Source organism: Labrus mixtus, chromosome 16 (genome assembly GCF_963584025.1).
Source record: "Labrus mixtus chromosome 16, fLabMix1.1, whole genome shotgun sequence".
Taxonomy (NCBI): Eukaryota; Metazoa; Chordata; class Actinopteri; order Labriformes; family Labridae; genus Labrus; species Labrus mixtus.
In genome coordinates, this window is record NC_083627.1 from 26,601,765 (window position 1) to 26,619,872 (window position 18,108).

General features: G+C 39.1%; 2 protein-coding genes across 2 annotated transcripts in view; both read left to right on the top strand.

The window, feature by feature from the left end:
• cpne4b (copine IVb) overlaps positions 1 to 5,702 on the top strand; it is a 27,051-nt gene extending 21,349 nt beyond the window's left edge. The window contains exons 12-14 of the mRNA XM_061060313.1: positions 559 to 696; positions 1,096 to 1,332; positions 4,770 to 5,702. Coding sequence (XP_060916296.1) covers positions 559 to 696; positions 1,096 to 1,332; positions 4,770 to 4,901 — 507 coding nt within the window. The 3' untranslated portion in view covers positions 4,902 to 5,702. The remainder of the gene's footprint in view (positions 1 to 558; positions 697 to 1,095; positions 1,333 to 4,769) is intronic.
• A 2,059-nt stretch (positions 5,703 to 7,761) lies between these two features.
• Positions 7,762 to 16,901, top strand: mrpl3 (mitochondrial ribosomal protein L3). The gene is made up of 10 exons (XM_061060488.1): positions 7,762 to 7,983; positions 9,499 to 9,680; positions 9,773 to 9,864; positions 12,436 to 12,534; positions 14,649 to 14,748; positions 14,867 to 14,927; positions 15,136 to 15,247; positions 15,375 to 15,452; positions 15,610 to 15,687; positions 16,670 to 16,901. The coding sequence occupies exons 1-10, from the start codon at positions 7,919 to 7,921 to the stop codon at positions 16,817 to 16,819; spliced, it is 1,017 nt and encodes a 338-aa protein (XP_060916471.1). The 5' UTR covers positions 7,762 to 7,918; the 3' UTR covers positions 16,820 to 16,901.
• The last annotated feature ends 1,207 nt before the right edge of the window (positions 16,902 to 18,108 follow it).

The following is an 18,108-nucleotide window of genomic DNA, read 5'->3' on the forward strand; positions in this document are numbered from 1 at the left end:
CTTTCTTCTCACCTCGGCTGTCAGTACCATATTTCTCTCTCTGTATCTATCCCCACTCTCTGTTTCTTCCTCTCACAAGTACCAAAACACACACAGGCGCATGCTAAAACACACACACACACACACACACACACACACACACACACACACACACACACACACACACACACAGCTGGGAGATTTGTCAAGTACTTCAGTCTCGAAGATACAGAGAAAAACAACACTAATCTGTATGTGTGAAATGGGCATGTGAGCTCCTCTCACACATAGCTGCATTCCTGCAGTGAAAGCGCGTGCGTCTAAGCTGGTGTTTGTGTGGACTTTAAGGGATTTTTTTCCCCCAAATCAGATGCTCTAATCTCGGTACAAGAACTCTGACCTAATGAGATCAGAACACGATCATGTAGACACAAATACAGGCGGAGAAATAAACAAGTACCTGTGTGTGTGTGTGTGTGTGTGTGTGTGTGTGTGTGTGTGTGTGTGTGTGTGTGTGTGTGTGTGTGTGTGTGTGTGTGTGTGTGTGTGTGTGTGTGTGTGTGTGTGTGTGTGTGTGTTTCAGGGATCCAAGGCGTGGTGGAGGCCTACCAGAACTGCCTCCCCAAGATTCAGCTGTACGGGCCCACCAACATCGCCCCCATCATCCAGAAAGTGGCCTCGTCTGCCTCCGAGGAGATGCACACCAAAGAGGCCATGGTGAGAGAGAGTATGAGAAAAAAAGTCTGCACCATTTTGTTCCTGTTGTGTGGCTCACAGCGAGATAACAGGAAGACAAAACAGTAATTAAAGACATCAGCGGAGGTAAAGGATGGAGAAAAAAAAGGAAACACAGAAGGAGGGGAATCAAATAGAGGAAGGAAGTGATTGCTATTAATTTTATTCCAGTCATACATTTTGAGTATAAATTCCTCTGTGCCTTAATGCTTCCCGCTTCCCTCTGGCTTTCTGCTGGATCAGAATGAGTTTTATTCAAATTAGCCTTTGAAAATTCACCTCTTTTCAAACATAAAAAAATCATCCAACATCTATTCATCCTTCTCCACGTCCTCCTCCCGCTCTCTCACCCACAAATCGTTCCCCTCCTTACCCCTTCAGGAATACTTCATCCTCCTGATCCTGACAGACGGTGTCATCACCGACATGGCGGACACGCGGGAGGCCATTGTGCATGCCTCCCACCTGCCCATGTCCGTTATCATCGTGGGCGTGGGCAACGCAGACTTCACAGACATGCAGATACTGGACGGGGACGACGGGATCCTGCGTTCACCCAAGGGCGAGCCTGTCCTCCGTGACATCGTCCAGTTCGTCCCTTTCAAGGATTTCAAGCATGTAAGTGGGGGTTTGGAGGAGAAGGGGAGAAGTCTTCAGGGCTTTGAGAAATTCATTACAGGCAGAAAATGTGACTTGTTCTCCAGGGAAGTCATGCAACATCAAGACATAAACAAATTAGGTTCTTCATAAGAATGCTCTAAATGCTGTTTGTCAGCTATTTTTGTTCCTTGTGTTGCTACTTTTAAGAGCATGCATAACTATAATGAAGCTCTTTACTTTCCGTCTAGAAAGCAACATTAAAGGACAGGACACATGTAAGTTCATAGATCATAAAGTTCATAGTATCTAGCCTTTGCAAAGTTAAACATTTCAAATCATGGCCACAAACTACAAAAATATATAAAACACAAGGTTCTGTTCTTTACAAAACATTAGTGTTTTCACATTTCTGTCTAAAATGTGAATCAATACTATGCTAGTGTCAGCCTATGAGTCAAATCAGACACCCTACACATCTACTGGAAAAACAATTTCAACACAAGGCTCATGTCAATTACAATGAATACAATGCCATAACATTCATTTGGACGTCCTCAGACGAGCCCTCCAGTGGCATTTCCACTCCTCCTGATCCTCCATGCATCCTGCTAACTCATGATCAATGCCATAACCTTTGATAATAAACAATACCCCATGCACACACACTTTGGGATCCACTTCAGAATCAAATAACCTAAAATAACACCTATAGAAATAAAAGAAACTTAATGTTCAGTCAGTGTACCATTTAACTTGTAATAAAACAGAAAATTTGTATTGATGCCCCTTTAATGAGCTACAGCAAATATGACCATCTGTAAAAAGATTGATTATTTCTATATAGTTCTTTTTATTGCCTTAAACTGCTTCCACATGATAGTTGAGAGACAAGGGGATTGCCAGCAGGCTGATAAAACAGCCTTTTTATACAGCAAGGATTCACAACGACTGATACATTTGACTGTTAAACGGATGCAGGAAGAGATTCGTGGTCAAAAAACTATGGCGTATACATGTAGCCTACAGGGAAAAATCAGCATAATGTTTACTATTACCAGCATGTCCACAGTAATCAACATGAAAGCCAAGTTCCTGACAGGAGCTTTGAAAGAAAAGAACACCAAAATGTCTCACAAACAAAAATTGAAATTCAGTAAAAGTAAATTCAAGTCAGATTCCACCAGTATTCATGAAGCTGATCATATTGAGATGGTTTGCTGACTTCACGACTCGTCTCATCTAATGTATTTGTTGCAAAATAGTCTTAACAAATCCCGTTTTTCCAGTAATGACAATCTGCAAGGTTAAACTAGCTAGCTTCTAAAAAATGAACCGCAGAATTCAATAGTTTTAATTCCAGAGCTGGCTTTATGGCTTTACCCTATGTAACCATTACGTATTGTGCTGCTTGAACCGAAGAAACTTTTTATAAGCTGCAACAAAAACATTTTTATAAAACCCCCCAAAAAAGTAGCTCACCATTTTCTCTACTTTTTGCTCTAAGTCAGAACATACATTGTTGTTGTTTTTTTTGCCAAGTGGGTATCAACACAAGCTGCTGTTACTGCTAGCTCGTACGTAAAATGACATCTGCTGTTGGATTACAATCCTAAAACATAATCAGTGCTTGAGATTTAGATTTTTTTCCACAGGCCTGAAAAATGCTGGCTTTGCATGAACATGCTAAAAAAAGATGTTGATCATAATTGCTCATCAGTGATGTAGAAGAAATATGTGGAAATGTGTGGTCACGGTAAACAAGAATTAGACCAAGTACCTGATAGCAATGCTCAGATATTGAAAGAGGTATATTTTTGTCTTTACAAAATAGTTTCTTGTTTGTGCAGACAAACCAAAACTAAAAAGTTATTCTCCAATAGTGGCGATATGTGTTCTGTATTCAGGGGGCGATTGGTTTTGAGTGTGTGGGCGTAGTATGCTTGGTGTGCTCGTCATAACACATCAGCTCTCTCCTCATTGTGTGTTTGTGTAATTATGTGTGCTGACTTTGTGTGCGCATAATGTTTGTGTGTGAGTGCCCTCACTCTCTCGCAGCATTAATTCTGTTTGGCTTTCACGGGGTGTGTTTGGCTGGCTCAGTTATGGTGAGTTTGGTCTGTGACAGGTTGAGAAATCAACCAATTACATCCCAGCTGAAGAGGAAGAGAGTGAAGGAAGGAAGTGAAACATATAGAAACATTTCGGCCAAGAAGGATGTATAGAGAGAGTTTGGTTAGGGAAGAATAAATCAGGAGGAGAAGACAGAAGAGAACGATGGAGGAAGAGTTGTAGGGGTGTTGGGGGGGGGTCAGCAGGAGACCAGAGCTAAAGACAAAAGGGAGCAGGGGAGTGTGTGACAGAGGTGGAGAGGTGATTTTCTGCTCTGTCGTTTCTTTTCAGAGGGGATTAGCACGACAGAGCTGCTGTGTGACAGGCAGAGTGGGAGGATAACAGGTAGATAGGAGGGCGGAAATGTGAGGGGGGGGTGTTCACTTTGATGATGCATTGTCTCTGGGAATTATGTGAGACGGAGTACGACAGACCCTCTGACTTTGAGGATTCTGAAGTGTGTGCCCACTGTGGGAGCAAGTGTGTGCTCGCTGTCAAGTGCCCTGGTCTTAATTACTTTTTGTGTGTGCGTGCGTGCGTGCGTGCGTGCGTGCGTGCGTGCGTGCGTGCGTGCGTGCGTGCGTGTTCACTGGAATGCCTTTAGTGCTTAAACACTACATATTTAATTATCAGACTGTACCTCTACAAGAAACATCTACCATTTCTCCAGTTCATTTGTTTTCAGCCCGCCGGTTCTTTGACAGAGTACAACATTTAACATTCTATTAAATAAGAAAGACCTGCCCTGCTTTGAAGACAAAACAATGCAGCCTACATCATCAAAAGAGATTTAGTGTTTTTGTTTGTGTTCCTTTTAGTTATTTACTGCATTGACAGGGGAAAAGTCCAAAACAGATTCAGAGAAGTACAAAAATAGCTGTCCCATTGTTGAACCCCCCCCCCCCCCCCCCCCACCCTCTCATACGTCCCAAAAACACATTCAAATTCTTGCTGAATCCATAGAGTAAATATAGGCACAAACATAAGAGGACTACTTTCTAATAGTCACCATTGCGTCTTAAACGGTAGGATCTAATGTACATTAAAGATTTCTTTCATGATTTCTTTTGTATAGGAATAGATAGAATATGTTGCATTTTCCTTGGGCACATCCATAAACCAGCTGCATTACATAAAGACAGAAAGGTGATATATCTGGGATTTTTTGAGGCTGTCAAATGAGCCTGTCTGATTACATCATTCTCCCTGGTTCAGACCTCCGACAGCATCAGGCTCAACAGTTAATTCTAGCATCCTTGAACCACGCATGGCTGGTGATGTGTGTTTTCTTTGTCTTTCCTTTTGTCCTTCTCGTTTCTCTCTTGGTCTATCTGTGTGTGTTTCAGGCATCGCCAGCTGCACTGGCTAAGAGTGTTCTGGCAGAAGTCCCCAACCAGGTGGTGGATTACTACAACGCTAAAGGCATCACACCCAAGTGTATGTCAGACTACGAGTCCACAAGGACCTTCAGCCCCTGACAATGGAAAATCATACAAACACACTTATATATATATATCATATATATATTCTTAATGTACTGTATAATACATATACACATGCAAAAGCACAAGCACAGACACATACAAGTACACATACATACAGTAGTCTAGCTCAGATTTTTAGCTCGTTCTGGTGAAACAATTTGAACTACTACATTGATGACTATTGCATGTTCAGCCACAAAGGCATCACCTGGGAAATTATTACTATCTTCTGTATATCTGACAAATGTTTATAGAAATAAAAGCAGTCTTCTGAACCAGCATGCGGACTGAGACCACTATAGCCCACCCAAAGAAATGACACTCCTACCTTATTTAGATAACTAGCAAGTAAAGATCTGTGGGTAAGAAAAGCCAAAAATATGTGATCGCACAGCCGTAAAGATCTTAGAATTAGCATTGCAAATGTTATTTATGGGAATGGTATCGCCTCTGTTAGTATACTGCATAAATGCATGAATAATTCAGCTCCTGCTAATATCCAATCTCCGGTAGCTGCTTGCTAGTTATGGAATAAAGTATCTCTGTCATTTGAGTGACATTCAGGGTTGTTTTGGGGGTTGTTTTGGGGTTTTTTTCTACAGATTTATTTGAGATTTTGCTAAATGGAAATGAACAACAGAAAAATTGTAATAATTTCTTAATAACCTTCTTACATTGTAAAGAGTTTTGGGAGGATAGAAAATGTGTGTGTGGTAGACACTCATCTGTGGGCTGAAAACTGTTTTTTCTGTATTCTGCATGTTGATTATAATAAAGACGATTTGGTTATATCACTGGACTGTAATCTGTACTTGTTTGTGTACGAGTATTAAACTTTGTTGTGAGGACATTAGTGTTCTAAAAAAAAGGGGAATTCACTTTTTTAGGGCCATAAATATGATCCGTTAAAGGTAATCCTTTATGTTTGAAAATTAGATTACAGATAAAGGAAACGTTCTGAGTAATAATGGGGTTAGGTATGATATAGTTTTGGCCAATATAACAAAGAAAGAACAAGTGGCAGCTTGTTAATTTAATATATGTTTCTCTGGCCTGTCAGCTTCTGTCTCTGCTTTTCACTATATATATATATATATATATATATATTATATATATTCATACCATTTTTGTTTTTGCATAAATCCACTGACATTAGATTTCAAACATTTCTTTCTCTCTGTTCATCTCAAGGACAGCCCTGCTTTGATTAGATAAATCACAAAAGACTAATACTTTGAAGTGCCACACACACTTCCTTTGAAAGAGGGGGCAGATTATATAATATATTCTCCTTTCTGCTCCTTTTTGTTCAAGATTTGAGATTTTTGGTTTTTCATTTATTGTACTGTTTGATCGATGAACGAATCAAACTTAGAAATAAAATATAACATACGCACTCAAATAACATCGGCTCGGCACACAGGCACCTTTTATCCACGACATCTCTCTTTCACTCTTTCTATGTCCCCCAGACACACATTAAAATGCAGGCATAAATTAATTCTCTAATTTCCATATAGTTAATTAGGGCAAAACCAAAGTTGGGCTGTCCAGAGAGAGCTCTCCAATATGTGACTCATTCTCCGGCAGGCATATCAGTAATTACTTATATGAGCCTCCTGATGTCAGTTTTAGATGCACCAAATTCATCGAGGGGCTTACATGACCACCTCACAGTGCAATACAAGTGTGCAATATTAACCTTAAAAACAAAAACAGTGCAATTATATAATGTGAAAAATATGTGTGCAATAACCTCAGGTGCAATAAGAGATAATAAGTGCAATCAGAAAACATATTTATATTTTCATTTCATTGTACAGTGTTCCCCTTGTTATTGTTATTTTTATTTATTTTATTTTTTTATTATATAGTATATAACTTCTGTACAGTTTATTTTAATTTACTTAGCTGTTAATACAACTTATTTATTTTTACTTTTTTGTACTCTCTTTTTTTCTTATAATGTTATTCCATTTTATATATAATTTTAACTTTTTTATTGTAGAAGCTGACTCAGGGAGAAACGCACAAGAATTCCAATGTACCTGTACTGTCCTGTACCTGTGCAAATGGCAATAAACATCTATTCTATTCTACATGACAGCATGATCAGTTATACGGTAGAGCAAAACCAAAACATTAACTTAACATTAACCAAAAATAACTATCCCAAGCATCATATTTTATATTCCATACCATTAAGCTAAGTAATTATGCAAAACTATTACTTATACTACTAATATTCATATACATATACATCTATATTGTTACTATTGTTGAATTTTAAAAGGCAGAGTGGCAGACATTATGCTTACCATTTTGTGATATTCACTGCAAGGCAGATTACCTTAGAAAGCCTTCTCAGTAACTTTATTAGTGTTGCTATTGTTGTTTTTGTTATCATTATTATTTGTATTACCATTATTATTATTATTGATGTTTTTGTTAATGTTGATAAAATATTGTTTTCACATTTTAAATATTACAGGAGACCATCAAAAAGAAGCTTATTTGCACAGCATCATGTATAATCACTTCATTTGTCATTGTGCTGTTTTATTGAGGGGTTTTTTAGGGCTCAGGAAATGTAATCTTTAGAAATGGCGTTTCAACAAGGCAAACTCCATTTATTGAAGACAACTAGGTTGTGTTATATGATAAATGATTCTGAGACCAAGGTAAACACTGCATCCGAAAACTCACCTTTTAGTTTAGGTTGGATTGTTTGTATAAATCCATCAACCTAATAGTTTTAAATAACCGTGTATTTTAATATTGAGTTTAATCAGTTTGCCTAATTCAATAGCAGCTGGAGAGCGGAACCTTCGACATGATCCTCAATGCGACGGAACTATTACTGTCACGTACCGGATGTAACAAGGGTGACATTTAGAGCAACGAAAGGGAAGGCATGGTTCAAAATATGTTGTGAGACCCTTGTCCTTGTGGTTCTGTTGTAATTTGTATATATTTATATTTATGTGAAAAGGTATATATTAAAGAGCGCAATGTGGAGCTGTCGGCTTCTTCTGCAGCGGGGAACTCGACTCGTTTCTCCCCGAGCAGCTGGAAGGTAACTCATGCTAACTGGCTAGCTGTGCTTATGTACTTGATGGGACTTTTGCATGCAGCTTAGTTTATCTAGGGTGCTTTTGAGGAATAGTGTTTTAAATAACTATAAATATCTATCTATCTATCTATTAAATATCTATAACTGTCCTTTTTATTTTATATGAACCTGTCATTTCCTAAGAATAAAGCTACTTTTATCCTTTTTTTGTCGAAGTTGTGGCTAGCTGAAGTACCTGTAGTGATGTGTTTACTAATGTAAATGTTACTTACGATTTGTTAGTTATTTGAAAAGATTTGTCTATATCAATGTTGGCACATCTTAAAGAAGGCCTGTAGCATCTGTTATTAGTTTGGAAACATTGCGTTTTCTTTTCTGGTTAATAACTATTACTAACTATTAATAACTTAATTAATAATTAAGACTATAACAGAGGACAAAACTGTAAGTAACCATAGACTGAAAGTAAGAGATAAATATGTTATCAGCTCCTGAAAGCTGTAGTGGGCAGATTTAGGATTTTGCTGTCAGCATTCATTCAGTCCTCTGTAACTTTTTCTTTTTTAATCTCTTTTGGATTCATCTTCATCAATTATGCCCGACGTGTGAAAGTGTAGCCTTGCTCGTTTGTCTTCAGCAGAGATATGGCAGTCACTGCATTGATTCAGTAACATAGTGGGAATTTATGCAACCCTTGTTCACTTTATTTAACTAAATTAACATACAAGAAAGCCTGGTATCTGAATACATAGCAATCCAATTAACACAAACACCAATCTTGCTGTAATGATTTCAGAAAACAAAGGAGCCGGCGTTTTCACATTTTAGAAAATTTGTTTTTAATTCAAATTGTGCTGTAAAGATGCGAGGCCAGCTTTGGTGCAGCAGTGGCTCAGACTATAGGGATTTGACTTGGAACTCAAGTTCTGTTACAGACCAGCTCAGGAAATGTGGCTGGTTGTTGGGGAGGTTCTAAGTAGGGCCCGATATGGAAAGAACCTGCACATGTACATGCATCACCACTTGACACCCTGGAGGGTGTTAATGTGTGTTATAATCCATATAACACACTTTGATGGTGACAGCCAGGAAGAGAACTGCTAGTGCAATACAATTATACTCAAATTAAATGGATGATTAAATCTAATTAATCATTCACAGATATCTAATCTGAAATAAAATAGCCGATACCGATAGTCACTTGATATGCTGTTATCGACTGATATTATCGTCTGGCCGATTAATCGGTCAGGCTCTAGTTCAAATTCACTTCCCAGGCATTGCTTTTTTTATTTACCCTGCAGAAGACCCCGTGTAGCAATTTGGAACATCAATGTTGAATAACTTTTTATTGCTGCTCTAGACTGCCTTTAAATAAGTGGGCGTGTAATGTTTACTCTTGTATTGATTCAACACAGTTGTGTTTGTCTGACCATTATTCATTTACTTTAGACATAAATTAAAACCATACTAGTGAACACCTGCATCTGATTTCCTGATTGTTTTTTCTTCTTGAAGTCCTGCCAATTTGGTGTGCTGCATTAGGACAGTTAAGACTACAACATGGTTTGAAGAACACCTCACAGAGGACAACCAGGAGTACATGAGGAAGAGTATGGCAGAGGAAATCAGAAGACAAACAACAGAAAAGCTCAACCCACTCAAAGACGAGCTTTGGCAGCGGAATGAGTGGACAGAAGGTAGTTGTCATGAGAAATGAGCTCTGTGTTCATCATTTACACTCCTAATGTTTGTTCACACTAACTATCTTTAAACCTTTTCCTCCTGCCAGGGAGCCGCAGAGTTGGGTTAGTAGCCATCAAGTTGGGGATGGCTCCTATCTGGACAAAGACAGGAGAACGACATGTAGTCACCATGTTACAGGTACCATACAGACACAGTCTCACTGTCATGTCTCAGTTTTATATTTAAACAGCTGCAGGCATTCTGCAGTGATAATAATTGGATTTTGAAATATTGAACCTCTTTAAATCCCACCTGCAGGGCTTTGACACGCATCTCAAATTCAGCAAACTTAACAGCAAGGTGTGAACAAGATATTTATGTGACAACACAGGGCTGGGCGATATGGACCAAAACTCATATCTTGATATTGATTAGCTGAATGGCGATACTCGATATATATCGATATGTATTTTTTGGGGGGGGGCTTTTTGGGCCTTTTAATGGAGAGATAGGACAGTGGAAAGAGTCGGAAATCAGGGAGAGAGAGTGGGGAACGACATGCGGGAAAGGAGCCACAGATGGGTTGTGAACCACTTGAGACGACAGCCTCCATACATGGGGCGCGCACACTAACCACTGCGCCACCAGCGTCCCATGTATTTTATTAACAGTGAAAACACATGGAAAATGAAACTACCTGTTTGTGAATTTAAAAAGTAATATTCTAAAATAAAAATGTTCCTTAAATACAATAAGAGAGAGAGAGGAGGAGCAGGGTTAAGAGGGACAGACAGACAGTCATCATCAGTGAGATGAGAAAAAGGTGACCTGGCACCTCTATAAGGTTATTTTAATGCAACATAAACTATATCCATATTTACGATATTGTCTTACCCTGTATCTTGTTTGAAAATATATCGATATATCTTAAAAACTCGATATATTTCCCAGCCCTATGACGTCAACAATATTTTCCATATGACCCATCTGCAGCCCTAGAGCAGAAGCCCCTCGTGTGACAGAAGCCCTTGGCATGCCAAGTGCTCCTGGCTGATGGAAGAGATGTATTGCTAAGAAACTACTAAGTCATCGATGTGGTCATTAGAGAAACAATCATTCATAAGTTGACTACTATAGAAGAGATAAGTAAGAAATGACTTAGCCAAAAATACGATATTGAGAGTAAGACCATCAGTGTCTGTAGTGCACTGTAAACAATGTAGTTTTACTGAGCTACAGTCAGCTTAACATGAACAGTAACATTAATGTTAGACCTTATTAAATCATTAATTACATTGTGCAAATGTTAAAAATAATCTTACATTACGCCTATTGTTTCACTTATGCCAACATTGATGATACAGTAACATGGAGATAACAGGTACACTGTTGGTTTTATTTCAGGCTAATATAAATGTGCTCAGGATTAGGATTAATACATGTGTACTCTATACTTTAGTGCACAATCATACTAGTATTATCTTATTTTATTCTGTTTCTACAGCTTTCCACAGTTTGACCCAATAAAGCACATAAGGTACCTTATCAAAGTCAAAACGATTGGATTTTAATAAGACACATAGAACTATATGATTAATCAAAGATGAACTCAGAAACTAATTTAACACAACAGCACACAGTCCCTGACTGAGCGGACACAGCAGTCCCCTCTGCAGACGGTTTAACACTGAGTCCAGGTGCACCTCGTTAAGCAATCAGTAGCTTCAGCTGGGCAGAGCCAGAGAAACACAGGAAGAGAAACATACAGTCGTAACACGTCCACAACTCTGTAGCCAAAATCAGACAAATCTGCACAACTGCGACACAATACATACGATTGAAGACATTTTATTATAATTTTACATTATAAGAATTTGCATCATGGTGTACTTCAAGTGAATGGTTGACATTTAGAAAATGTCAATGACATCACTTCTGTTATTAAAAATGTATCAAGCCACTATTTACTAGAATGTTTAATTATTCAATACATTTTCCAGAATCGGCATCGTACTTTCTATTAATAAAAATCATCAATAGGCATAATTTCAGTCACGCCAGGAGCTCTTTCAGCATGTCAGGGACTTTTGTCATGCCAGGAGTTTCGGCTCCTGGGCTGCAGCTGGATACGACTAAATCTTTTAGTAAGCAAATTAAAGAAAAACTGCTTCTGTGTGTACTCGCTCTTTTTTTTTATTTAAATGACATACTGTGGTGGGCAGCACAACACATGCAAATTTAAATTTATTTTACTCCTTTATTTCAAGTATTTAAAAGTCCAGTGATTTTAGAAGAAGTCCTGTTCTCACCAGCAAGTTCACTTTTGTCACATTTAGTTTTTTTTTGTTATGTTCAGCTGAAAAAGTCAGCGCCAGATGGAAGGTAGAAATTTGCAATCAGATTCTCAAGGTGATGGTACTCCCACCACTTTGGCATTCTTGTACATGTTTCATCAGAAGTGAAACTGAAAGTACTTCTTAATGCAGCTACTCCAGAACACTAATAATGTCATTGTTGTTTTGTAAAAACACATTTTGACTTTTGGGGGATTTTCTTGAAATGTCATCCATTACTAAAATGCAGTTGATGTCATTCTTTTGTATTTGTCTGAAATGAAGTGAGTGTGAGGTTAAGGAAGTTAACTTGAATAAATGTTTGACACCATTGGCTTTCATCTACCGTAATTATATAATTGTGGAAAACATGTTTTCAGTCCAAACAGACTTTGTTAATCCTGCCTCTGATGGTTGTTTTGTTTTCTCTCCTCAGGTGCAGGACTGCCATGTCCTGAAGTATCTGTCCAAAGAAGAATATGATGGACACACTGCCGCACTCATGGTCGGAGGGAAAAATGTATCACCATTCCAAGTAAGACATAAAATAGCTGTTCATGTCATGAGAATAACTCACTAACTGCAGCATCAGATGGATTCAAATTTTATGTTGTGAAAAAATTGTCTGGTAAATTCTCCTTCATGCTCCAACAATTTTAGTTGTCATTTGGACAAGATTTTAAAGCCAGATTGTCTTTGATGTGGCTTTAATTTATATTCTTAATGTCAATGTGAACAAAATGAAAAGGTGTTCTTTTCATTCATCTTAATGTGCAGCCCCTGACAGCTGTGCAGAGAAATCAGCGCAGAGTTGTATTAAGTTTATAGATCATAGATCATCATGTACAGATCATTTAGGATAATCAATAGAAATGTTCCTCTGTTGTGATACAACAAGATTTCTCAGCCACAATAAGAAGGCTGATGTGAAACATGAAAAAAGGCGTGTGCTTCATTTGAATACATGATGATATATTTGTTATAAAGAGCAGGAAAATACCATAAAACTTTTTGGGTTCATAATGGAACCTTGCTCAGCAACAACCACTAAATCTGCTGCTGGCAGCTATGAGAGAATGAATGATTGGTAGATCAGCACAAATGAAGGCTAATCGTGGTTCAGAGAACTGACTTTCCCTTTTTGAGCCATATTTAACATAACTTGTTAAATTGTCAAAACTCCTGATCCTGTTTAAATCAATTAAGGTAAATTAAATGTAAACACTATTGTGTTACTAAAATGTTTAATTTCTTCTGTCAGAAGTTACATTGTTTAGCTTTTCACATTCTAAATGTTTATGAATGACAAAAGAAGTATTTTGTTTGGAGTCATGGGGTGGCTGTATTTATAAACTGTAGCTATCATGGCACTTAAAGGTCATTTAATTACTGTGTGCCCATTTATTTTCCTGCCCAATGTGTAATTACAAACATTACTCAACTTAAAAACAGTGAGCCACATAGTGTTTTCAGCTTTACAAGGCTGAGGGGTGACTACATTTATCATCCTGATTTAGAATACACAAAGACAATGCATAGTAGCTCTTGGTTAAAAAAGTTAGTTTTCAAATGGGCGATTATCAGACATATAAGGGCACTAATTAAAGTACGAGTAGTATTTAAAAGTAGTGTTCAATAGAATGAGTGTTTATATCGTGTGAAATTAGAGAGCATCAGATCACAGTGTAAAAGTCAGTATGCTTTTAAAACCTGCAGAAAACGTGTCAGCCAGTTTTTCTCATTTTCGTCCTGGCTTCATTTTATAATCAGGCTTTAAAAGAAAATCAAATCAGTGTGACAGATATGGAGACAAAACTGAGGTTTTCATTTCCTCATGAAGCATTGAGCTCCTATCAGGACTGTCGATTCTGAGGCATTTATGAATACAGACCCACAGTCTGGAAATTATACTCACGCACTAACCATCAGGGACCGTATTTCATCTTTAGTGTCTAAATAAATAACATCCATTAGAATTCATAGCTAACAATGAAAAGAACACATATTTTAAAAGTGTCTTTTTATGATTGTAATAAACTCAAATCACTGCCTCAGACTGTTAGATAGACACTGAAATCTAAAGGAGGCTGAAGTTGTTCTTCTGCTAACCCTGAAGCTTCAAAGCTGTGCAAGAAAAACATAACATGGAAGTTATTTGGAAGAGAATCACCAGCTTGTAAATATGAGATGGAATTTGTCCTGATCAATCTTACATCCATTGTTTAAAAAAACAACAAGGATGGATAAATCAAGGTGTGATTTATTCATAAAGCTTTGATAGGTGCTTGTCAAGGTTTACTCGTGGATTGTAAAGTGGTTTTGGATCCCTCTCACACGGCCTCTTTATTTCACAGTCAAAGGCAGCGTTTGTCAGAGTGTCAAGCTATCGGCAGGCGGATTTTCAGTCAACAGACGGGGGAGAGAGAGAGAGTGCATTTAGAGTGACTGGGATGAGAGAGAGCCCAGCAAAAGCAAATGTCACTGCCAAATGTGTGTGTGCCTGCACATTTGGCTCCCTTACAGTCATAACAGGCCCACAGTTAATTTTGAAATGCCAAAGTCCAAGTGCGTCTCACTGCTCATTTTTGTTCTACCACTTCATTTCCCACCTTACATTTTATTCTCTTCACCCATCTCTCTGACTGACAGAGGTCTGAAGAGGATATGGAGATATTCAGGAATGCAGGCGTGCCTCCGAAACAGAAAGTCACCACATTCAAAGTCTCTGACAACGCCATTATCAAGCCTGGTATGCACACATCTTTTAGCTAGTGCTTCAATAAATTCTTACCTACAACTCCTACATTTAACTGTGGACAAACAAGACATGCTTTGCACAAGTTTCTTGATGTTTTTGTTGTGTTCAGGCACTCCTCTGTACGCAGCTCATTTCCGACCTGGACAATATGTGGACGTCACGGCCAAATCGTAAGTTCTTCTCTGCCATCTTTCCCTCCTCTTGGCTTCCTCTCCTACTTCTCGTCCTCTCTCAGCTCCAGCATCACTTTTTGAGGATAGATCAGTTGCTAACTGTGCAAAACTTCTGCTTCTAATCATATCCTCTAACTTACAAGGCCAAACAAAGGTAAACTGAAAATAAAAGCATGCAAACACGTTCGCTTCTGTGTTTGTGTAGCATCGGTAAGGGTTTCCAAGGCGTAATGAAGCGATATGGTTTCAAAGGTCAGCCAGCCACCCACGGCCAAACGAAAACTCACCGCAGGCCAGGAGCTTCCGGGCCTGGAGGGGTAAGACGCACATACACATGAAATGACATGCATGCTGAGTAAGAGCCTTGTCCATGCCAGACATGAACAGTTGGTGTCTCATAATCCAGTAATGTGAGCATGTGTGTTGTTCATCATCTGCGTCCAGGATCCAGCCAAAGTGTTCAAAGGGAAGAAGATGCCTGGCATGATGGGCAACATCTTCATCACAGCTTCTGGACTGAAGGTACACACACACACACACACACTCACACTCACACTCACACTCACACACACACACACACACACACACACACACACACTCACACTCACACTCACACTCTCAGGAACTCACAGGCACACACTTAAACTTGTTTGTCCTTTCTTTCCCCTCTCTCTTGCAGATATGGAGGGTCAATACCAAGTATAATGTGCTGTATGTTAACGGCTCTGTCCCTGGTCACAGGAACTGCTTACTGAAGGTATAAAAAATAACACACACAAACGCACACACGCTTGTAGTGAGAGTAAAGTCAGAGGTCAATTGCAGCATGCTAAGTGTTCTGACAAAAACGAGCGACCTTGCACCTGTAACACATGCAAGACGGTGTGATCTATCTTCATTGCCACGGTGCTCTGTCAGCAGTGTGTGTGCCTCTGTTTGTGTGTTTTACCATTGAGTGATTTAATATGCGTGCCTCAATGATGTTAGCAATATCCACAGCATCCATCTCCATACTCAGCATGTTCTGTTCGCCTCGTGTGTGTGTATTTGTGTGCACACTTGGTAACACACAGCATATGATTTGTTTTGCAGACAGGCATTAATGAATACAAATGTGCATTGCATTTCACCTACCTCACTTGTTCCACGCACACAAACACACACTGTGACCCACTTTAGATGTTATTATGCTTAAGGACACACATGCAGGTTAATGATGTTAGTTCATCATTGTTTATCATTCTGTATGCAGCTCTTAGTACTTGTATGTAAATGAGTAACAGCTATTTTTAATGGTTAAAATCAGGGCTAGGGCTGCAGCGGTTCTTTTGGTGATTTGAATGGTATGTTACAAAATGATGCATGAATGTTTTTCTGCATGTTAAGAGAGACATAACATTGTTCTGATTATATCCTAAAAAAAAATTGAAAATAGTTGAAACTGCTTGTAACATATTATATGCAGCCAAGGGTGAAATTTCCAAAATGCTTGTGTTTTTCTTATTTTCCAAAATTCTAATTTTTGGGAATGAAACTGGGAATGAAATAAAACAAAGAAAGGTAGCAATTCCTCACGTTTGAAAAGCTTTAAATAATACTTTTATTTTTGGTTAATTTACATCACTTAAGTTGTTAGCAAATAAAACAAGTCTTTCTTTCACTTGATTGTATCAGTACTGTCTACAGACATGCATTGAATCCCAGGTATTGCATTAAGTGTGTGTGTTTATGTGTTGCAGGTAAGAGACTCAGTATTACCAACCAGAAGCTCCACCCTGCTCAACCCTCCTTTTCCAACATACTTCACTGAAGAGGAAGGCGACCTTGATGAAGACCTCTACGATGAGAACTTATTTGTTCACACAGAGCCATCATTAACACTGACTTAACCACATATACACACACCTCAACTTTTCACCCTAACTCTGAAAACTTTGTCTGAATCCTGTAATAAATAGTAATTGCTTTGAATATCCCAAGCCCCTTTATTTATTTATTTTACTGTGCGAGATAAAACAGAGCCGAGCCTCTCTGTTTGATCCAAACAGTTATTACAGTGCCTTTTCCTGGAAACCATGGTAACTGTAGGAGTGATGATGTCACTAGAGGATCCCCAAGCAGAGAGATGAAAAACAACGACAAAGAACCGAGACAAGAGAGGCGATAGTGTGCAGAAATGTGCAATATCTATGCAGGACACAGGATAGGAGGAGGGAGGGATGAGCTGGTAACAATAAGCTGCAGAAAACAGTGAAAGAGTGAGGGGAATACAGACGGCTAGAGGTGGAAAAGAAGGCAAGGAAGCAAATGCAAAGAAAGAGTAACAAGCCGGTGGGAGGGAGTTAGTGAAGGTGAGGTAGAAGAGTAAAAGGAGGGAGCCAAAGAGGCAGGAAAGAAGGCTGACAAAGGTTGACATTTGTGCATAAGAGGATAAATGAGGACATTAATGTTGCAGCAGGGACCGCTGGGTGCTTAAGTCTGTGTGTGTTCAGCACTATTTAAATGAGAAAACCTCAAGCCCTTCCAGGTTGCTGTTAGTGACAGATCCCCCCCCCCCCCCCCCGCCACCCCTTCTGTAATACCCCTCCCTTGTATTCTCCTGCGATAAATAATCAAATGAGAATCATGTCCTCCAAAGTGTTCGACTCCTGTATAGTTTGAATGTATCCTCAAAGGCCCGAGCGTTTCTCAGCTCCTCACTCTCTCTGTCGGCCTCTGCTCCATATCTGCCACATAATTGACAGCAGCGGCAACAAGGCTTGTGTTTTGAAACCCTGACAAGTGGCAGTGATGCCTCACAGGATACCCAGCAGCAACTGAGCGCGCACACACACACACACACACACACACACACACACACACACACAGCATCGATGCCTTTTCCTTAATTGAGGCAACACACAAATGCTTGGCATACAGTTTAGAAAAAAAGATGTAAGGTGATGATACTGCTTTGTGGCAAACAACGTCCTACTGAATTTAACATGCTACAGCTTGTAGGTCCACAAGGCAGCAGGTTCTTTGAAATGGTAATGGTATCGTTTGAAAGTCCTGCAGTGTGGGGCCTGCACATCATAACGCTGTTGTGGGGTGGAGGAGAGGAAAGCAGAGATTGGGGGGGGGGGGGGTCGCTGACTGTTAATGCAGCAGAGCATAAAGAGAAAACTGAATCCGGCAG

Excerpts from the sequence above, each read along its gene's own strand:
- mrpl3 (XM_061060488.1), top strand. The coding sequence starts at position 7,919 with ATGTGGAGCTGTCGGCTTCTTCTGCAGCGGGGAACTCGACTCGTTTCT. Across the intron at positions 9,865-12,435 it reads ATGTAGTCACCATGTTACAG|GTGCAGGACTGCCATGTCCT; the intron begins GTACCATACAGA and ends TTCTCTCCTCAG. Across the intron at positions 15,248-15,374 it reads GAGCTTCCGGGCCTGGAGGG|GATCCAGCCAAAGTGTTCAA; the intron begins GTAAGACGCACA and ends ATCTGCGTCCAG.